Here is a 23,530-nt window from a genome sequence, read left to right as displayed (position 1 = left end):
GTAATGTTCAACTAAATTAGGATAGTTAGTTTTTGTGTTACCATGTAAAGAGATAAGGGCTATCAGGAGGAGGGGTTTTGGGTTATAAAAGAAGCCCACACTTCAAAGGGTGAGGCAGAAGGAGGGAGGAGAAAGACGGACTCATCCGACCAGATCATCTACAGACCATCCCGAGACGGCTTACACACTACAGCGATGTAAGATATGAACTGTTATTTTTTCTATCTGTCTCCATCTATTAACTCAAGCCAAGACAGTTATTTTTCTCTAATGACTGTAACCCTCCAACTCTTATCTGAATAAATTCATAATATGTTTTTGACCTATCTTCGCTCCAATCATTATATACTGGCTATGCAGTTGTCGCCGTAAACCCATTATTTAACATTTGGCGAGCACCAGCCTGAATGATTGTGAAACACAGCTGTTTTCTGTGCGAGGTGATTTTTTTCACGCTGCCTATTCTTGCAGAAGGACTCTTTTTTTTTTCTCACGTCATTCCCTGCCCTTTGTCCGAGAAGGGGGGTCTGTGGGTCTGTGAGTAATTTCTGTCCAAGCTGCAGGCGAACGACGATACACTGTGTCCACATCAGAACCTAAGAGAGGGTTAACGTGACAAGCTGCACGGAGGTCGTATGTGTCAAAGCCATTCCAGGACCATCCATCCAAAAGTCGGTTGAAGCCATCTCAGGACCATCCATCCATAAGACGGTTGAAGCCATCTCAGGACCATCCATCCATAAGACGGTTGAAGCCATTCAAGTACAAGCATCACATATTGGTGAGAAATGGATTTTATTCATGATTATTCTAGTAACTGTCATGTAGAGTATTCTTTTGACCATACACATAGTGACGCACAGTTATGGTCAAATCTGTACCGGCAATGTGAACTTGAGAATACTAAGTTAGATAAAAAGTTTTTTACTGTGAATCGGTTACAGAAAAAGATACAGAATGTATTGGGTATGGTATACACTTACAACTCCATGGTGGGTGGGGCACAGCCATATGCACACACTATCTGCATGGTGACTGACACACCCATAACAACAGGCACGTCCAATACAACAGACACACACGTCACAGATTCAGAAGCAACAGATTGTCCAAATTGTTCGATATTAGCAGAACATATCGAACATCTGGAGGATCAGTTGGAAACAAGAGCAGATTTAATATCAAAACTACGGAAAGATATTAAATATGTATCTGTTAATACGAGACAGAACACGACAGATGCTTCCCAATCACCTGCATCAGGTTTAGGTTCAGACGTACCGGACGGGCTGGATACGGCCGAGGACGAGACTCTGAATGAGGGGGAACTTCGGAAAAAGAAGTTACATGATAAGGCCGCCCGTCTTAACATTAAAATCCATGACCAATTAATGAAAATCATTAAAGACATACCGAAATATGATGATAAAATGGACGCCTTCCATAATGCGGACATTTTTGAGTCACATTCCGATAAATATAATCTAACAAATGAACAGAGAAACAAGATTTACAGGGTATGGCTTCCCTCCCACATGGCAAAAAGGTTACAAGCAACACCTAGGACTGACGAACACAATGACCTGATCCATGACACAAAGGAAGATAGGCTGAGACAGTTAATTCTCTTTACCACAGGAGAGACTACCCCAACAGTCGAATTGTTAGAAAACCTTAAGACACACATACAGGAGGATCCGTTTGTCTTCCTAGTGAAATTCGAGCAAGGATATCGTTTGATAATGGAAATCGGATCTGATCAAGAACCGCCTTCCATGATCAAGGCCTTTGTTAAAAAGTTTAAATATTTGGACCCTGCTTCATTCGAAATAGCTTCTAGAATGGAAAGTCTACAAGAGGCCACATCATTTATTGATAGAATACGTAGACGAATGAAGCAAAATCAGGTAAAATCAAAAATAGCCATGATAGAAGGGAACACTGACACATTAGTATCCCAGGAAAAACAGATCAAAAACAACAAAAGACCGGTGTTGAATTCTAAAAACAAGAATTCAGGGGGGGGTAACAGGAAAAGCACAATTCACTGCTTTTTTTGCGGCCAACCCGGACACCTGAAGTGGGAATGCAAGAAATTCCTGAGGGCGGGAGTTGAGGAAAGGCTGGGTAAGGAAAATGGACTGATGCCAAACACATCCAGTGCACCTCCCCCATCTTCAGCACCTCCACCTTCATACACGCCCACTCATACTGACAATAGACATAACCAATCACCATACGCGCCCACTCATACTGACAACAGAAATAACCAATCACCATATGCACCTCTGACCAGACAGATAAGAGAAATGACCATACAGGGATTGGATGGAAGGGGCAAGACACCTGCTGCTCTTCTCCCTTCTCCATCCTCCTGACTAGCAAAGCCGGTCCCCAGGCTGCATCCACTGGAATTCGTCACTCGAGTTTCAATGGATAGCTGTGGTCGACCATTTTTAAAGGTAAATCTTGAAGGTCAGGAAGTAACATTTCTCCTTGATACAGGTGCGCAATTGAGTGTCACAAATGTTGATTTACATTTAAAGCCAGATTCCCCTGTATGCACAATTGTTGGTTTCAGTGGTAAAAATGGAACAAAGGTGACTTTAGCGCAGGATGTTTCTTTGGAAATACCTGGTTTTTTGAAAACGAAAATGGATATTTGGTGTTGTCAGGATACTGAGAATATAATTGGCACTGATTTTATGGAAAAGCATGGCTGGATTATTGATTTGGGTAACAAAACAGTATGGAAAGATTCTAACGGTTGTAAGGCGGTAGTTATTGATCCAAATGAGTATAGTCATGTCGGGACCATTTGTTTGACCGATGTAGTGTCAGCAGATCATTTGTGGCCTGAAACTGGTGGTGACGAAGTATTGACTGAGTTAGTACAGCGGTTTCCTTCTTTATGGGCTCAGTACAGGAATGAGGTTGGAACAATGAAGGATGTAGTTGTCAAAATTGAAGGCCGAGACCCACCTCCACAGCGTCAGTATAAGTTGCCTCCGGAGTCAGTTGCTCCGATGTCGAAGATTATACAGGAATTGTTGGCTCAAGGTGTCATACGTAAGGCAAATTCGGTTTGTAACAATCCATTGTGGTGTGTTCTGAAAAGCGATGGTAGCTATAGGATGTTGTTGGACTTGAGGATGTTCAATAAGTGTACTCCCAATGTAGCACCGATTGTAGCTGATACACATGACATGATGTCGAGATTGGATGCTAAGGCAAGGTATTTCTCAGTATTGGATATCAGTAATGGTTTTTTCAGTATACCGATTGAGCAAAGTTGCCAATATCGATTTGCATTCAACCACCTCGATCAGCAATTTGTATGCTGTAGGCTTCCTCAGGGGGCAAGTATGTCGCCAAGCATTTTTCATCAGGCGCTAGCGAACGTTTTGTCGAAATTTTCTCGTCCGGAATGTTTATTGCAATATGTGGACGATATCTTGTTGAGCACGGAGGATGAGGAGATGCACGTGATCTTGCTTGCAGAATTGTTTGAGCTGCTGCATGATGCAGGTTTAAAACTGAATACCAAAAAGGTCAAGCTGATGCAGACTGAGGTCAGGTTTTTAGGAGTTCTGTTAAGTCCAGGTACACGGCGACCCCTACAGGACAGAATAGAGGCAATTGCATCTCTTCCAATTCCAACATCACACAAGGCACTAAGACATTTTTTAGGACTTGTAAATTACTCAAGGGATTTCATTGAAAATTTTGCTGACAAAGCCAGACCTTTGTATGATCTTTTAAAAGGTGACAATGATGATTATTTTGGTCCCTGGAGTGTTGAACAGGAAAAAGCCTTCACACAATTGAAACATGATCTACAACACGCACCTGCGTTAAGTATGGTGGAAAAGAACGCACCTTTTGCGCTTCAAGCACACACTTCAGAGACAAGTGTCTCTGTGGTTTTGCTGCAGCTGCAAGGGGGGGAATGGAGAATCTTGGGGTACTTCTCTAAGCTTCTCTCACCTGTTGAGAGGGGGTTTGAGGTGTGCGCAAGACACCTGGTGGGAGTGTATTTTGCGATAAAAATCACTCAACACATCATCGGGTTCCAAAAGGTTATTCTCCAAACGCCACATTCCACACTGAAACTTCTCTTTGAGAAAAACATCCCAGGTGTGTCAAATCAGAGATTTGCCCATTGATTGCTCTCATTGTCTCCAAATCAAATTGAGGTAGATTATAAGGCCAAGTATGTTCTTCCTCAATTGATGCAGTATGAAGGACAAACCCATGATTGCATAGAAACGTTCCATGAACCAAGTCCATCTCTCTTCAGACGACAGTCGGAAGACGCAGATGAACCTGTGTTTGTAGACGGTTCTAGATTTTTTCTGGAAGGACATTATCACACAGGATATGGAATTTTCTATTCCAAGCGAGGACAAGTGGTAAAACACAAGTTACCAAGTCATTTCTCAGCTCAAAGGGCAGAGATAGAAGCGGTAAGAATGGTCCTACAGCTGAATGAAGCTGATGATCAAACTCCAATGGTAATCTACAGTGATAGCTCCTATGTTGTCAGATCCCTAACCGATTACCTGCCTGTTTGGAAAAAGGAGAGGCTACGTGGACTCGTCCAACAAAGCCTTGTTGCACCGCGAAACTCTAGAATCAATTTTTGAGATGGCATCTAGGGCCCCAAATAGATTTGCTATAGTGAAAGTCGCTGCACATCAAAGATCTGATGATGAGTTATCTGTAGGAAATGCAACCGCAGATGCTCTAGCCAAAGAAGCTGCCCTGACAGGAGAGGAAGTGTTTGACTCCGAACCTTCTGAGAATTCAGCGGTTCAGAGAGCAGATACGTACATACCTTCATTTGCAGAGGAACAGAGAAAAGATCCTTCTCTTGTTATTTTTCTGGATGATCCAAAACCTCCTTTCATTTGTGAAAATGGGGTTTTGTGTCACAGTTCAAATGAAGAATTGCGTCCAGTTGTACCAAAACATCTACAGGTAGAATTCACTCGATACAACCATGAGAGTTTAGGTCACTTGGGACAACAGAAATTGTTAGTCATTCTCAAGGAGAAATTTTATTGGGAAAAAATGGACGAAACAGTTCAAAGTGTTGTACTATCATGTCTCATTTGTGCCCAAATAAATCCAAGACCTAAAGGACAGAAGCCACCACTTCTACGGATCGCACCTGCAGATGGTCCATGGTCTACACTGCAGATAGACTATATTGGTCCTTTACCCTCAGGTAAACATGGTCTCAGGTATGCATTGATTGTGGTAGATGTGTTCTCAAAATGGGTAGAAATATTACCTGTTAGGAAAGATGATGCTTTGTCCACAGCAAGGGAGTTGGTACAACATGTCTTTTGTACTTGGGGGATCCCAAGGATGATTACCTCCGATCGAGGTAGCCACTTCACAGGTAAAATCATGCAAACTGCTTGTGCTATTCTAGGGGCGCGACAGCAATTTCATGTCCCCTATCATCCACAATCTGCGGGAATTGTGGAAAGAATGAATAGGACAATCAAGTCCAGAATTGCAAAGATGCTTTTGGACAAAGGTAACACTTGGGTTGACAAGGTTCCTTTCATACTGATGAGTATAAGAGGTTCAATCTCTTCTACAACTCAATTCACTCCGTTTGAGTTGATGACGGGAAGAAAAATGCCATTGTGGTTTCCACATGAGCCATTTTTATCCACTCCACAAAAAGATGCTATCTCAAGGTCCCAATGGTTGAGATCGCTACAGGAGAACCTGAAAGCGATTCTGCCATATGCGGCATCAAGAATGCAGAAAATGGAGCCACCCTATGAGTCCAAATTCAAGAAAGGTGCTCTAGTGATGATCAAAACCTTTCGCAAGAGTGGTCCATGGGAGTGTAATTGGGAAGGTCCTTTTGAAGTCCTTGAGACTATGGGACAAGTCATGATTCTTGTGCACCGAGTGTCAAATGTGGTAAAAAAGACCCGGAAAACACAAAAAGTGTGGGTTCACGTTGACCAGTGCAAAATATTTGTGACAAAATAATGATACTGCATTTCTTTCCAGGAAGAAATGGATTCCTATACGAACTGGAATAAAGAACCTAAAGACTGTGAAGGAAAGATGACATCAAGCCTTCTGGAGAAAGAACATCTTCCCAAGCTCAAGACCAGCTTCTACGTGATGGGATCTACGTTCCTGCTGCTTTGCTTTATTTTCGTCATTGTTTACATGTTACATCAAGGAACAATCGCCAATGATGTGAATGAACAGACTAGAGAGATTCAACATTCTCGAAGACCAAGAGGATCAGATACACGGAACTTACTGACAGAGAACATCACGGACGATTCTGTGGAGATAACAGGAAATATCTGCATGGGATATGGAACAAAATGTTGCATTGAATTACATTTCATACACGACACAGACATAATATTACATGCGATTGCAGGACCTAAAACTAGATTCACACAATTACAAGGAGAATATGTACACAATAATAAAACGGGTACATGGGAATGTTCTCCTACAGATGTACTATACTGGAACATAGAGATCAGAGGTGATGAACCTGCTGTATGGTCCGGTGATATTACAAATGACATGATTGCAAGGGGAAAGTTTGGAAGATCCAAAGCAGAAATTTTGTTAAAAACTCAGGTTTTTGGGAAAATTCTGGATCCTTCTTTACTCTCCATTTCAGAAGGAGATAAAGATTGGGTCAAAACATGGAATTTCCAGATAACACGGGAACCTGTGCAAGTTCAGGTATCTGTAGTGTTTACCGTTACTAACACTATAGTTCCGGAAATAAGGGTTTCACCACAGACAGTACATAATAAAGTAAATACATTACCCATAATGTTAAAATGTAACACAAGGTTGAAATTGCCTTCTGAGTCTTTGTTGACATGGACCAAAAATTCATCATTTTTGGGAAGTTTTTTAAACAGTCCAACTAATGTCATTCACAGAGGTCAGATTGGTAATATCAGGTGGATGGATGATACTTTCATTTTTTCCATAGAGAATCCATCTTCCAGGGACTCTGGAATTTACCAGTGTTGCGTTGAAACAAAGACACATTACAGACATTGTAAAGACGTTAGTGTGAATATTTGGTCAGCAGCAGATAGTGCATGCACAGACATGAGGTTCATGCCGTCTACTCCTTTCCAAATTAATCAATTTCAGTCCAAGTCCTTATTAAGGGATGGAGAATTTATGACAGTGGTGTGGACTTTCAATATGTCTCATTGGAAGATCTCTACCAGGTTTCCTCAGTGTCAATCACATCTCATAAACATGGAGATGGGGATAGAACAGTGGTTTGGGAAAAGAACTACTCAGACTAGGAGTAAGAGAGGAGTGTTAGAAGGAATTCTGGGAGGAATTGGGACAGTGGGAAGTCTGACTAATGCCATGAATATACAGACGCTTAAGTCAGATTTGGATAATATTGGTTTTATTGGAGGAAAAGGTGTAAAGGTTCAGAAGAGTCTGAATCAACTTCTTGAAAAGATGGTAATGAATACAGCTGCTGTACTAGGCTCTTCCGTGTCACATCTACAGGATGCTACATTAGCTCTCGTGGAAAGCACACACGAAACACAAGTGGCTAAAGTGTGCCTGGAGATACAGGTAGAGTACTCTTCTAATTTGAAGCTGATTGCACAAGCTTTACAGAGTGGAATTACTCCACTGGGAATACTGCGAAATTTACCTGTAGAGTATGATTTTGCATTGAATCATACGGATTTGTGGGTAAATAAGTGGTTAGGATGTGAACGAAACATTTGTGTTGGCACATCACTAATCCCGGTGATTGGAAGAGAGGGGACTATTGTTCCTGTTACAGTTTTGGGTATACCTGTGAGCAACACACAACAAGTGTTCTATCAACTGCAGTACACAGATTTTGCATTTGATGGAGTGAACACTGAACAAGTAGACATTTCTTCATGTTTGCATTTTGTTTCTAAGGTGATGTGTTTACCTGGACAGGATAAGGTGATTTATCATTCATGTTTTCATAATCATTCTTCTTGTCATGCGAGAATAGAGACTGTACAGACACTACATGATCTGGTGACTCCAGTAAGTCCAACTAAGATTTGTTTTCAGGTCATGTCTGAGACAGAGAAGGTTTCTGTTTTCTATTCTGCTTGTGTACATAAGGAAAACCTACCTATGGGTTTGTATTGTATAGAAGGAAATGTGAGATCTCTTTCAAAGAAGGAAGGAAGTTTTAATATCACTTCTATAGGAAAGAGAAACTTAACGGCATTTCCGATACAATTCAATTTATCACAGATAAATGATTTTCCTTGGGATATGTGGACAAGTGAAATAAAGAAAGACAAGGGTTTGTTAGATTTATTAACGAAACAGTTAAAGGAAGCAGAAATTATATTCAGGCATGAACAAGGTGAATTAAGTGATATTGAACACGAATGGAATGGAATGTCAGGTAGAACTTGGTGGAAGAGTTTTAGTAAATCTGTACATTCCTGGTCTCAGTCATCTTTTCAGTCAGCGGTTGGAAATGTTTTATTTAATCCCATCATAATCATATTTTTATTAGTTTTGATGTGTATTATATATCAAGTTTTTGTGATGTGTAGAATTCAGAAGATATATAGGAACATAAAAATAGAAATGAAAAAGGAAGATAACATTCTTAGAGGAATGTTAAATCGCAAGATGACTTTTTGACAGAAAGTTGCAGATTGGTTTATCAAGTCAAATATTGGTCTAGAATTTCCAACAAGAATGTATGTGATACGAATGATGACACGATTGAGTTAGGGTTTCCCGGGGTTCATCAAACTTCCATATAAGGGGGGACTGTAAAATAGTGAGTTTATGGAGATTGATTCATAGACTGGAGTACATATATTCATAAATATATGTATATTTCGCCAATCCCTTTAAGGAGAGTCTGTAAGTTGGAAAATGCTAACCAAGAGTTTGAGATGGTAAAACCAAGGCCATCTGCTAGTTGTTCATCAAAGTTGTCAGCATATTGCTATATTCTGTTTGGAATGTTGGGCTAAGAGCTGAAATAGCTATGAGAACCTTCTTACTGTTTCTTTAAGGTCAAAGTTCAGCGAGCCTCAAAGGGTTTATATATAAGTTGAAGTAGGTTTTGTTACAAGTCTCTAGTGCGCAAGTACACTTATTTCGCGGGTAAAACGTACCACGTGACATGATGTAATGCTCAACTAAATTAGGATAGTTACTTTTTGTGTTACCATGTAAAGAGATAAGGGCAATCAGGAGGAGGGGTTTGGGTTATAAAAGAAGCCCACACTTCAAATTGTTGAGGAGAAGGAGGAGAAGGAGGGAGGAGAAAGACGGACTCATCCGACCAGACCATCTACAGATCATCCCGAGACGGCTTACACACTACAGCGATGTAAGATAAATGAACTGTTATTTTTTCTGTCTATCCATCTATTAACTCAAGCCAAGACAGTTATTTTTCTCTAATGACTGTAACCCTCCAATTCTTATCTGAATAAATCCATAATATGTTTTTGACCTATCTTCGCTCCAATCATTTATATACTGGCTATGCAGTTGTCGCCCTAAACCCATTATTTAACAGTCTGGAGAAACAATAGCTAAGCAAACATGAGGTAATACACAAAAGAACAATACGTCTGGCTGAATGTTAAGAAACTTTGACCCATGAGAGTCCATGTCGTCACATTCCTCCCCCTTCTTAATATTAGGCAGACAGGATAGGCTTCTGATCATCCTTCTCCACCTGTCGGGAAAGACCATTCGCATTTCCATGGTTCTTGCCCTGTTTATGGAAGATGGAAAAATTGTGAGATTGTAATGCCTGACTCCACCTGAGCAAGCGTCCGTTGTCCCCGGCAGTGCGATTTAGCCAATTCAATGGATTGTGGTCAGTGAGGACTGTGAACTCATTGCCATAGAGGTAGGGCTGCAATTTTTTCAGGGCCCAGACTATGGCCAGGCATTCTTTTTCTATGGTGGCGTAAGCCCTCTCTCGGTCCAACAGCTTCCTCACCGTTGTCCCCCACTTGGCTATGTACAGCTCCTAGTCCTGTGTCCGATGCGTCTGTTTGGACGATGAATCTGCGACGGAAGTCAGGAGCAGTCCGGACTGGGCTTTGGGATAGCCGGTCTTTCATTTGGAGGAACGCAGTTTCACATTCTGGGGTCTAGATAAGATTACGAGCATATCTTTTGGTTGTGAGGTCAGTGAGCGGTTTTGCTATGGTACTGTAATTGGGGATAAACTTTCGATAATAGTTTGCGGTTCCTAGAAACGCGCGGACCTGTTTTTGATTGACCGGGCGTGGCCACTGGATAATGGCTTCTACTTTTGCAGGTTCGGGACAAATGCACCCACTTCCCACCCGATGTCCCAGGTATAGCACTTCGGCCATCCCCATTTGGCATTTGTCAGATCGGATGGTGAGCTGGGCTTGGGCTACCCTCTGCAGAACCTGGGACACGTGCTGAACATGCTCTTCCCAAGTGTTGCTGAAGATAGCGATGTCATCCAAATAGGCCTGGGCATATCCCTGACATCCCTCTAGTAAATGGTCTACCATCCTCTGGAAGGTGGCCGGGGCATTTTTCATCCCAAAAGGCATGCTGGTAAACTCAAATAGGCCAAAAGGGGTTATGAAGGCCGATTTCTCTTGAGCCTCATTTGTGAGTGGGATCTGCCAGTATCCCTTGCTCAAATCGAGGGTAGATATAAACCGAGACCCCCCTAACCTATCTAGTAGTTCATACACCCGGGGCATGGGGTAAGCATCTGTAATCGTGACCTCATTGAGCCGTCTATAGTCCACACAGAAATGAGTACTCTTGTCCTTTTTTGGCACTAACACAACACTGGCAGCCCATGGGCTATGTGAGGGAACTATGACTCCCATATTTAACATGTCATCCACCTCGGCCTTCATCATTGCCAACACAGGAGGTGTCACCCGGTAGGCGGGTTGTCTTAGTGGGGTGGCTGCCCCTGTGTTGACATGATGCTGGACCAGGGGGGTTCTACCAGGCTGACTTGTGAACAGGGATACATACGTTCCGAGTATGTCTGATATCTGTCACTTCTGTGATGGACAAAGCTGCTCCCCCAGTGATACATCTTTTACCCCCATTTCCCTTTTGGAGTCCACTAATAGGTCTGGGATCTGGTCCAACTCTGGATCATCTAACTCTGGACAACAAACTGCTAAATTGGTGACCTCTCGTTCCTCAAAAGCTTTTAGCCTGTTAATGTGGTAGGTACGCTCACGAATACCTGCTCGATCCAGGGCCACGGTGTAGTCAGTATTGCCACATTTCTTGGTAATGCTGAATGGACCCACCCACATGGCTTGCAGCTTGTTTTTACGTACCGGTACTAGTACTAGGACCTTCTGTCCACAGGCAAATTCTCAGAGCTGGGCAGTGCGGTTGTAACATCGTTTTTGCCTTTCCTGGGCCACTTCTAAATTCCCGTGGGCTAACGCCATGAGGTGCCTCATCCTTTCCCTAAACTTTTAAACATAGTCCAGTATGGGAACCTCTTCTGTGGGGAAGGTGCCCTCCCAACTCTCTCGTACCAGCTCTAGGGTCCCTCGTACTTTTCGGCCGTACATCAATTAGAAGGGGGAGAACCCAGTGGAGTCCTGCGGCACCTCCCGGTAAGCAAAAAGGAGCTGCTGCAGGTTTTTCTCCCAGTCCCCCCCCTCGGACTCCGCATATCGGCTAATGAGCTGTTTGAGCGTTTTGTTGAAGCGCTCACACAATCCATTTGTTTCAGGATGGTAGGGGGTTGTGCGCATGGGGCGGACTCCATGTTTCTCCCACAGGGTCTGAATCAGTTCACTTTGAAACTGTGCCCCCTGGTCAGTCAATACTTCCTGTGGAAACCCTACCCGGCTAAAGATGTCCAGTAGAGCTTGAGCCACGTGCTCTGCATCTATGGAGCTTAAGGCAACGGCTTCTGGGTAACGGGTGGCAAAGTCTACCAGGGGGAGAATGAATCTATTTCCACTGCGGCTGGGGATGGCTAAGGGGCCTACTATATCAATGGCAACTCTCTGGAACGGTTCTATCAAGGGCATGGGTTGAAGTGGGGCACGACATGGGGCTCCCCCCATACGCTGACACACTGGGCAAGAGGCTCTGCATTTTTGCACTTCTTGAGTGACCTTTGGCCAGAAAAAACTACGCAGCAGGCGGGCCCGAGTCTTTTTGGTCCCCATGTGCCCAGCCGCAGGAACATAATGAGCTAAACGCAATAGTTGGGGTCGGTATTGCTGGGGTACCACAAGCTGATGTACACGGGTCCAGGGTTTTTTTGGGCAGGATGCGGGCTTCTCCCGATATAAGAGGCCTTTTTCCCATCTATACACCTCCCCCTGATTTCCTCCCCCAGGTTGAGTGGCCGCACTACGGATAAGCTCTAGGGTGGGGTCTGACAGTTGGGCTTCCCTGAATTCCTTACGATCTATCTCCCCCCAATCAATGGCCACAGTTGGGTCTGATGTACTCACATTTGTTGGCTCTGATGAGGAGGCTGAAGATTGAGGAGGAGGGTTCTCCTCTGATGGGCTGGAAGAAAGACCTGCACCAGGATGGTGTTTGGATTGGCTGCAGGTGATGGCGGTGACAAACTGGCTGGACAGTCCTTGTCCTAGGTCATTTCCCAAAATTACAGGGGTGGGGAGGCCGTCCATGAGCCCTACTTCAACCTCTCCTTGGTCAGTTCCCCAGTCCAACTGCACTCGTGCTAGAGGGATGTTCGAGTGCTGGCCCCCAGCAAGGGTTATGGTCACTTGGCAGCCAGGTAAATGATGTTCTGTGGGAACAATATCTGGGCTGACCAGGGTGATGGAAGATCCAGTGTCTAGAAGTCCCTGAGCCTGTATATTACCGACCTTGACCGTCTGGATGTGGGGATGGAGGTTGGCTGGTGTACGGTATCCGGCCTGCCGTAGGGTGTGGACTGGGTAAACCACTTCCTCAGCTATTGGTGTTTCTCGGGAGTAGTATTCCTCAGGTCTCGTTGGTTCATCTCGGCATATGTTGACTGGTTGGACTGGCAGACGGGCTCCAGGCATGGGGCCCCGGTTTTGTAGACACTCTTTGGCCATGTGTCCAAGGCGCCCACACGTATAACAGCGCCGTGGGATAGACAAGTCACCCACCTTGTTGGTAAACCTTTGTCTTGTTGGGGCTTCTGTGGGGTAATGAGTTAGTCCAGCACGGGATCTGGGGGTTGCTTGGATCCATGGTTGAGGGACCTCCTCGGATCGGTGGGCCTATTGGGCCTCCAGCTGGGTAGGTTGGCTGTAAATTCATCAGCCAATCGCGCTGCTTGCTCTGGGGTTTCGGGCTTCCTGTCAACTACCCATTCTCGGATTTCCGGGTCCATCTTCTCCAGCAGCTGTTCGAGCACCATCACATCCCGGAGGGCAGCAGCGGAGTGGGCAGCCCGACCATCGAGCCAGAGGTTACAGTGTCGTCGGAGTTGACTGCCAAATTCGACATACGAGACACCCTGGCGAGACATAGTCCGAAACTTAGTGCGATGTCTCTCGGGGGTTATGGTAAAAAGGGCCAACAAAGTGTCCTTAATAATTCCAAGCAGTCCTGAGGCCCAAGTGATCGGTCAGCCTCCTGGGCCCGGACAGGCAAGCTTGTTCACAGGTATTTGGAAAACTCAGCTGTGGGCACCTGGTGCATACGCATTAGCACCTCAAAGTTTTGCAAGTGTTCATCTATCTCGGTGCTGGAATCATTAAACACTGGCACGTCCCTGTAACGAAGATGACTCCCTTGGTGGTGGTCCATTCTGGAGGTAGGGGCTGGTGGTAAGGAAATTGGAAATCCAAACACGAATTGCAGAACACCAGCCCTCTCTTCCCTTGAAGCTTCAGGCCCCAATACAGTCAACAATACCTTGACTCGGTCTGCTTGGGTTTGGTTTGTTTCCAGACTGTCACTGGCTCTAGGATGGGATACAGCGTTTACCTCCTCTGATACCACAATGGCAGTGTCCTCATCATCCTCTGCATCATTCTGGGCATCCCAACAGACTAATTTCCGGATCAAGTCTGACCGAGTGTCAGTGTTCCTGTATTCAATCTTTCGCATCTGGCACAGATCCTGTAGCATCCATTTACTGCTGCTGTCGTAACTCCTCTCCGGTCCTTGTACCATGGCTGAGCTGGTGGGGTTGGACATGGCAGCGTCCGAAACCTGAATGCCTCCCCTATGGCCTGCTGGGTATGCTTATGTGCCTCCCTGGTTGTTGAGCCCTAGACGGTGTCCAAGAACACCAGTCCGCTGCAGCTCCCCTGGGTAAACCAGGCTGAGTAGTATCCCACTGCTGCCACCAATTGTGGAGACACGGGGCTCAGTGGGTGCTCTCGTCCGCTAAAACCGGCTGCCTTTAGAAAGACAGTGTGACTCAGGGCTCATCCCAACTGAACGCCGGCCTCCTTAACCGTGGGCGGAACACTACTCAGGCAACACAGGGTGAGGGAACCACAATAATTAGACTTTATTGGATCCCCAACCAAGTAACGGCACACAACACATAACCAGCAAAACACACAAATGTAACAGGCAACAGAGTCTCACCCTTCCGCTGGCTCACCAGGGATTTAGAATGTCCATGCCTCAGAGGTTCCAGGGCTAATTACTCCAATCCAGCAGCACCCCGCTTTCGGCGGGCACCCACCGAGACTGGAATAACGCCAGATTTAGGAAGCTGGCTGAGGTCTGCAAAGTCTGTACCAGGTGACCGAATTGTCCTAACCTGGGTTTTCTCCTTAAGTAGTCTCTGGTTTGAAGTCTTGTATCCAAGTGTTCCTCTAGTCGGAGCCACTGAGTCCACAAGATATCTTGGTTATGATCCCCTAGTCAGCTCCTAAGAGCTTAGACTGGATCCATCAGCATCCATCAACAACAACCTGGTCACTTAGAAATCCCCTTTTATAGCCACAGCCTTCCCTTTGGATACACTGCGTCCTCATCGATTGGTTGGACAAGATTGCTTCTCCCATTGGATGAATTTCAAGCTGCATGGATAATGTTCATTTAAATGATGTGGGTAGGAAGACTGAGGATATCTACATGGAGTCTGCAAGTCACCAACTAGACAATGGCTACTAAGGTAATCACATTAGCAATACACAACTACATTACAATGATTACTGGAAGGGTCTGGAGAAACAATAGCTAAGCAAACATGAGGTAATACACAAAAGAACAACACGTCTGGCTGAATGTTAAGAAACTTTAACCCGTGAGAGTCCATGTCGTCACAGAGTTAACTTTCAAAATCTCCAAATGTTTTTTCTGGACATTGCCCATATTGTCCCATTTATTGTTATATGTAGTGTGATGTACTCGTTATGTGGGGGATCACCTTTCCCGGGGTGAAGGGTACGGCGTGGTCTGTTTGTAGCCCACAATTCAGGTCTCTGGAAGCCGCTACATGGTTATAGAGCTGTCTGTGTCAGATTATTGTCACTGGTTGCACAGGAAAATAAAAGCATAAATATAAAATCCCTAGCCTTGTCCAGGTGCTAGTGAAATAACACAAACCCTGGCTACTCAGACACGGCCGGTCTAGTCCCAGTCCAGTCACACAGGAATGTCTGTTGTCTATGGCATCCAGTTGTACTTACAGTTCAGTGTACACTGTCTGTGCATTTTCCTCTCAGAGAGATGTCTTTCTCCCTCCCCAGTCTGTGTAACTAAGGTGATCACCTAGCCAGGTTATATGCACAGCTGGCCAGGTTATACGCACAGCTAGCCCGGTGCAGCTCATCAGAACCTGCAGTGCTGGGATGTAACCCGTCCTACCTGGCTTTCCTCAGTATACAGCAAGATTTTAGGAGAAACATAGACCCCTTTATAAACTTCACCATACAATACACTCCATTTCTTGTGAAAGGCTATGGGGTCGAGCCCTATAGTTTATCAGATACTGAGTATGTGATAACCCTTCACCATGTCCCTGAAGGCTACCAGCCCTGCCCGGAACAGAAAACCTAAAAGGTTGGAGGGCTAGAAACCACCATGTCACTCTACAATTCTTTTCCCAATTACTCTTCATCCATTTCAATGGCTCGTGACCAGGTGAAACTCTCTCTCCCCAGCAGATAGTATATTGGAGTCCAGAGCCCACTTAATGGCCAAAGCGTCTTTTTCCGTGGCCACTTACCTTTTCTCATGATCATTAGTTTCCAGCTGATGTACAACACAAAGTGCTCTTCCCCATCATTCATCTGTGACAAAACTACTTCTACCCCATCATCTGAATCATCACTTTGCAGATAAAGGGTTACTGAAAATCTGAAGATTAATATCGGTTGGGAACATAGGGCTTGTTTCAGGGCCTGGAGCGCTCTTTTCGCCTCTGATGTCTATTTAAACATTACAGAGCTTTTTCCTTTTGTGAGGTCTGTAAGAGGGGTTAAAATAGATGCACAATTAGGAATAAACCTCTGGTAATACCTTGCAATCCCCTAATCTAATACCTGCTTTTTATTCAGGGGTCTAGGACAGCTTTGTATGGCTTCAGTTTTGTTTCACTGAGGCTTAATTAGACCTCTTCCAATAGTGCACCCCAAATACGTTGCCTCTTCTATGGCGATTGCGCATTTCTTGGGGTTCACTCTTAGCCGACGTCTCCAAAGAAGAATGGATGATAAAGCGTTTACAAGCTGTGACACTTGCTAAAGGGAGTGCTATTAGGTACTAACCATGCGGGGTACCAAGCTTTTGCATCGGCCAACTGTCCATTTTTGTTCATTTTAAAACGTAAAAGATGAAGATTTTATATTTTATATATATATATATATATATATATATATATATATATCTATATATATATATCTATATCTAATGCATACATATATACATACAGTTAGGTCCAGAAATATTTGGACAGTGACACAAGTTTTGTTATTTTAGCTGTTTACAAAAACATGTTCAGAAATACAATTCTATATATAATATGGGCTGAAAGTGCACACTCCCAGCTGCAATATGAGAGTTTTCACATCCAAATCGGAGAAAGGGTTTAGGAATCATAGCTCTGTAATGCATAGCCTCCTCTTTTTCAAGGGTCCAAAAGTAATTGGACAAGGGACTCTAAGGGCTGCAATTAACTCTGAAGGCGTCTCCCTCGTTAACCTGTAATCAATGAAGTAGTTAAAAGGTCTGGGGTTGATTACAGGTGTGTGGTTTTGTATTTGGAAGCTGTTGCTGTGACCAGACAACATGCGGTCTAAGGAACTCTCAATTGAGGTGAAGCAGAACATCCTGAGGCTGAAAAAAAAGAAAAAATCCATCAGAGAGATAGCAGACATGCTTGGAGTAGCAAAATCAACAGTCGGGTACATTCTGAGAAAAAAGGAATTGCCTGGTGAGCTTGGGAACTCAAAAAGGCCTGGGCGCCCACGGATGACAACAGTGGTGGATGATCGCCGCATACTTTCTTTGGTGAAGAAGAACCCGTTCCCAACATCAACTGAAGTCCAGAACACTCTCAGTGAAGTAGGTGTATCTGTCTCTAAGTCAACAGTAAAGAGAAGACTTCATGAAAGTAAATACAAAGGGTTCATATCTAGATGCAAACCATTCATCAATTCCAAAAATAGACAGGCCAGATTTAAATTTGCTGAAAAACACCTCATGAAGCCAGCTCAGTTCTGGAAAAGTATTCTATGGACAGATGAGACAAAGATCAACCTGTACCAGAATGATGAGAAGAAAAAAGTTTGGAGAAGAAAGGGAACGGCACATGATCCAAGGCACACCACATCCTCTGTAAAACATGGTGGAGGCAACGTGATGGCATGGGCATGCATGGCTTTCAATGGCACTGGGTCACTTGTGTTTATTGATGACATAACAGCAGACAAGAGTAGCCGGATGAAGTCTGAAGTGTACCGGGATATACTTTCAGCCCAGATTCAGCCAAATGCCGCAAAGTTGATCGGACGGCGCTTCATAGTACAGATGGACAATGACCCCAAGCATACAGCCAAAGCTACCCAGGAGTTCATGAGTGCAAAAAAGTGGAACATTCTGCAATGGCCAAGTCAATCACCAGATCTGAACCCAATTGAGCATGCATTTCACTTGCTCAAATCCAGACTTAAGACGGAAAGACCCACAAACAAGCAAGACCTGAAGGCTGCGGCTGTAAAGGCCTGGCAAAACATTAAGAAGGAGGAAACCCAGCGTTTGGTGATGTCCATGGGTTCCAGACTTAAGGCAGTGATTGCCTCCAAAGGATTCGCAACAAAATATTGAAAATAAAATATTTTTTTTTGGGTTTGGTTTATTTGTCCAATTAATTTTGGCCTCCTAAAATGTGGAGTGTTTGTAAAGAAATGTGTACAATTCCTACAATTTCTATCAGATATTTTTGTTCAAACCTTCAAATTAAACGTTACAATCTGCACTTGAATTCTGTTGTAGAGGTTTCATTTCAAATCCAATGTGGTGGCATGCAGAGCCCAACTCGCGAAAATTGTGTCACTGTCCAAATATTTCTGGACTTAACTGTACATACATACATAACACACACACATATATACATATACATACGTGGTCAAAATTGTTGGTTGGTTCCGCTCGTTTAATTAAAGAAAAACTTTTAATGGTCACACACAACTTGAATCTGACAAAAATAATAATAAAAAAAATCTATGAAAATGAACAAATAAAAGTCAGACATTGCTGCTTTTCTGCTTCCACAGAATTTAAAAAAAATAACACTCATGAAACAGGCCTGGACAGAAATGATGGTACCCCTGAAAATAATGTGACGAAAGGGACATGTTAAATCAAGGTGTGTCTACTAATTAGCATCACAGGTGTCTACAATCTTGTAATCAGTCAGTGGACCTGTATATAGGCCTACAGATACTCACTGTACTGTTTGATGACATGGTGTGTACCACACTCAACATGGACCAAAGGAAGAAAAGGAAAACGTTGTCTCAAGAGATTAGAAAGAAAATTATAGACAAGCATGTTAAAGGTAAAGGTTAAAAGACCATCTCCAAGCAGCTTGATGTTCCTGTGACTACAGTTGCACATATTATTCATAAATTTTAGATCTATGGGACTGTAGACAACCTCCCTGGACGTGGCCGCAGGATGAAAATTGATGACAAATCTAAGAGACAAATAATACAAATGGCAACAAAAGAGCCCATAAAAACTTTTAAAGAGAATAATGGTGAACTTCAAGCTCAAGGAACATCAGTGTCAGATCGCACCATCCGTCATTACTTGAGCCAAAGTGCACCTCATCATAGATGACCAAGGAAGACACCATTGTTAAAAAAAAAAAAAATCATAAAAAAGCCACACTGGAATTTGCCAAACTACATGTTGACAAGCCACAAATCTTCTGGAAAAATGTGAGACAAAAATGGAACTTTTTGGCAAGACACATCAGCTCTATGTTCACAGATGGAAAAATGAAGCATATCAAGAAAAACAACATTGTCCCTACTGTGAAACATGGAGGAGGCTCACTAATGTTCTGGGGCTACTTTGCTGCATCTGGCACTGGGTGTCTTGAATCTGTGCAGGGTTCAATGAAATCTCAAGACTTTCAAGGGATTCTAGAGAGAAATGTGCTGCCCAGTGTCAGAAAGCTTGGTCTCAGGCGCAGGTCATGGGTCTTGCAACATGATAATGACCCAAAACACACAGCTAAAAACACCCAAAAATGGCTAAGGGGAAAACATTGGACTGTTCTGAAGTGGCCTCTATGAGCCCTGACCTAAATCCTATTGAGCATCTTTGGAAAGAGTTGGAACATGCCATCTGGAAAAGGCGACCTTCAAACACAAGACAACTGGAGCAGTTTTCTTTTGAGGAGTCACCAAAATAACTGTTGAGATGCGCATAAGTCTTATTGACAGTTACAGGGATCGTTTGATTGCAGTAATTGCCTCAAAAGGTTGTGCAGCCAAATATCAAGTTAAGGAGGAAAGGGTGCCACTATTTCTGTTCAGGCTGATTTCATAAGTTTGTTTTTTTGTTTTTTTTTTTTAAATTCTGTGGACGCGAAAAGCAGTGATGTCTGACTGTCATTTGTTCATTTTCATAGATTTTTTATTTATTATTACTTTTGTCAGATTCAAGTTATTTTTGTGACCATTGTGGGTTTTTCTTTCATTAAACAATGGGTACCAACAATTTTGACCACATGTGTGTTTATATTATATATTTATTTTTTACCTAAAATACAAAGGAAATGCTTTACAAAAGCTGCTTATCTTATACACAGGCTGTGGACTATAAATACTTTTTTGGAGTAAAGTTATTACGATTGTAAGATCATAATCAGCAGGTTTGGTCAGAGACACCAAGGTTTTATATAAGGGAATATAGAAGAGCTGACACTGGACACACGCGGGAAAACTGTGGTAGGACGATTATTGCTTCTTACACATAAATTGATAACATTTAGATGGATTCAGACGACCCTCCAACAAAACGTGATTAACAAAGTCATCACTACAGGACGGTATGAGAAGGGGATTTATTCTAAAGGAAATGCTGGAGCCAAAAATGAGAGACTCTGGGCCCCGGGGCTGGAGACTTCGGGCTTCCAGCGTGTCAGTACGAGACGGGGTCTTTGTCCCTGGAACTTCTCTACTCGGTATAATGAGACTCACTGATCTTATTCATATAAAAAGCGTCTGAGTAAAATAGAAACTGCCGAAATATGAGGAGCTTGTCTGATCTATAAGTCACTGTATAAAGAGCTATGGAGACAGCGCTATTCTTCTGTATAACATATGTGATGTGGCTGTAGCCCTAATATTTGCAATAGAAGTCACATCAAATACAAGGTCATAAAAGCAAACAATTAAAGAGATAATCACTGGCAGCTCATCAGAAACTGCAGAAGGAATTCGAATCCACTCACACCATTGTTTACCGAACTTTGGAATGGCGCCTCTTTTGATATATATTTTCTCCATTAACCCCTTAACGACTGCGGGCAGTAAAATTACATCCTAGCAGTCATAGTGCTGGCAGCCAGCGGAGATCAGAGCACATCTCAGCTGATTTGTACAGCTGACATGTGTGCCTGGCAGGCACGAGTAGATCCGTGATCTGCCCTTGCCTGTTAACCCCTTTAATTGGTGCTGTCAAAATGTGATCGCGCCATTTAAATCGCGGTTGTCGTAAAACTTTACTCACCGGCCGCCACCGGAAGTCACGTAACGTGATCACGTAGATCCGATGGTTGTCATCATAGCCCAGCATCATGTGATGACTCCTGTAGCTCATATGACTGAGGTCCTGTAACCAGTTAGCCGAGTACTGCATGTTACAAGAGATGAGAATTTCTCCAGATCTGAGCGATGCTGCTCTGATAGGGAGAAAAGAATGAGTGACCAGACTGCTGATCCTTATAGTCCCCTAGGAGGACTAGTAAAATAAAAAAAACAAAAGTTTTGAAAAATTAAAAAAAAAAAAAAAAAAAAAGAAGTTCAAATCACCCCCTTTCACCCTATTAAAAATGAAAAGGTTAAAAAAAATGAAAAATATACACACATTTGGTATCGCTGCATTCAGAAATGCCCGCTCTATCAAAATATAAAATCAATTAATCTGATCGATAAACAGCGTAGTGGCAAAGAAATTGCAAAGGCCAAGATTACGTTTTTTTAGTCGCCGTAAGTTTTGCGCAAAATGCAATAATAGGCGATCAAAATGTAGCATCTGCGCAAAGATGGTACCATTAAAAACGCCAGATCGAGACACAAAAAATAAACCGTTACTGAGCCATAGATCCCAAAAGATTAGAAAGCTATGGGTCGTGGAAAATGATGCAAAACATGCGCCACTTTTTTGGACAAACTTCAGATTTTTTTAACCCCTTAGATAAAAGTAAACCACTACATGTTTGATGTCTACGAATTCGCCCCAGCATGAGGCATCACACCCACACATCAGTTTTACCATATAGTGAATACAGTGAATAAAATATCTCAAAAACTATTGTGCAATCGCACTTTTTTTGCAATTTTTCCGCATTTGGAATTTTTTGGCTGTTTTCCAGTACATGGTAATACTCATTGTTTCAATATTGACAGAAAAATAAAAAGTTCCAGCTCTCGGAAGAAGGGGAGCAAAAAAAAATAAAAAAATACGGAAAGCGCAAAAATTGGCCGGTCTGAAGGGGTTAAAATGGTATTATTTAGGCTGGCAATTATCTCAGACATCTCAGGTGATCTAGCGGCCAACCAGTGTGTAGTAATCATTTTCCAGGTCTGACACAGGGTTTTTGATATTGCGTTGTGTAGCAGCAGGGCCGACCTCCTCGACTACTACTCCCAAGATACCCAATTTCGGGCTCAAGCGTATATAGACATTGACTACTCTTTCTATCAAGTTGCCTATCTTTTCCCAGAGATCAGTTAAATAGGAGCACGACCAGAACATATTGGGCACATTGGGCATTTATCATCAGCTCTAAGTTTCATTTTAAATAACGCTTTTGGGGTTCTGTAGACCCGGTGGACCAGAAATAATTGCGACCTTCTCTGGGTTGTATTAATGGAAAGTGCTTTAATGGACTCTAGAATACTTTCCCATTCTCTCTCCCACCCTATCTCTGTGCTACCCATGGGGTCCCCAAAGATGCCCCTCAGCAAGGAATTATACAATAAGGAGAAGATTCCCTTTGTAGCAGTAGATTGTAATACACTTTCCAAGATCCCAGTGTGTGAAGCAGACAAGTCTATTGTATGCCCCTGAATTTCTATTGCTTGTCTCAATTTTAAGTGCTTGAAAAAAATCAGCATTCGGCAGACCATAGTCCTGCTTCAGCTGTTCAAATGAGCGGAACTGTCCATCTGAAAAAAAGCTGATACACCCATCTCAAGCCCACCCTCCTCCATTCTCCAAACCCCTCCAATTGCTTTAGTTCACCCAGCCTTGGGTTATTCCATATAGGAGTATATCCGGAACATTCCTTTACATCCAGTAACGCTTTACAATTACGCCATACGTTGTATATTAGGGTCAGTGTATGAAGGCCACTTGCTTTGGTCTTAAAAAGATAAGCTTCATGATTGTCTAGGAGAAATCCCTTTCCCAGTAGATAATTAATTACTGGCTCACTAATCTGCTCCCCCTCACTTGCTCGGGCCCTAAGATGTTGTAACTGGGCTGCTAGGGAGTAGCTCCAAGTGTGCGGTAACGCTAACCCTCCCTGGTCTATAGGCAACTGTAACTTTTCAAGTTTAGTCCCAGGGATCCCTTTTTTCCAAACTAAGTCTCTGAAAATGTTATGCATTCGTCTGAACCAGAATTTATGGATCCAAATCGGGAAGTTCTGTAGTATATATATAGAACATACTAGGCATGAGGCAGATTTATTCAGATTTGTCCTAACCAAAGCTGATAATGGGAGCTTCGACCATGCCTCTACTTTAGCCTTGATTCTACTCATTAGGGAGGCAAGATTTAGTGCTATACAGTCAGCTAGGTTAGTGGAGACATTTATGGC

At 43.2% G+C, this 23,530-nt stretch overlaps 1 protein-coding gene across 1 annotated transcript in view; it reads left to right on the top strand.

Moving 5' to 3' along the window:
• Positions 1 to 557: 557 nt before the first annotated feature.
• The window catches only part of LOC142273417 (uncharacterized), a 29,241-nt gene continuing 6,268 nt past the window's right edge, over positions 558 to 23,530 (top strand). The window contains exons 1-2 of the mRNA XM_075332528.1: positions 558 to 781; positions 6,040 to 7,097. Of these exons, the coding sequence (XP_075188643.1) occupies positions 6,046 to 7,097 (1,052 nt within the window). The 5' untranslated portion in view covers positions 558 to 781; positions 6,040 to 6,045. The remainder of the gene's footprint in view (positions 782 to 6,039; positions 7,098 to 23,530) is intronic.

The sequence above is a fragment of the Anomaloglossus baeobatrachus genome, unplaced genomic scaffold, assembly GCF_048569485.1.
Source record: "Anomaloglossus baeobatrachus isolate aAnoBae1 unplaced genomic scaffold, aAnoBae1.hap1 Scaffold_362, whole genome shotgun sequence".
In the NCBI taxonomy this organism is placed as follows: Eukaryota; Metazoa; Chordata; class Amphibia; order Anura; family Aromobatidae; genus Anomaloglossus; species Anomaloglossus baeobatrachus.
The sequence above is the reverse complement of the archived record's forward strand: the minus strand, read 5'-3'. Positions and strand labels throughout refer to the sequence as shown.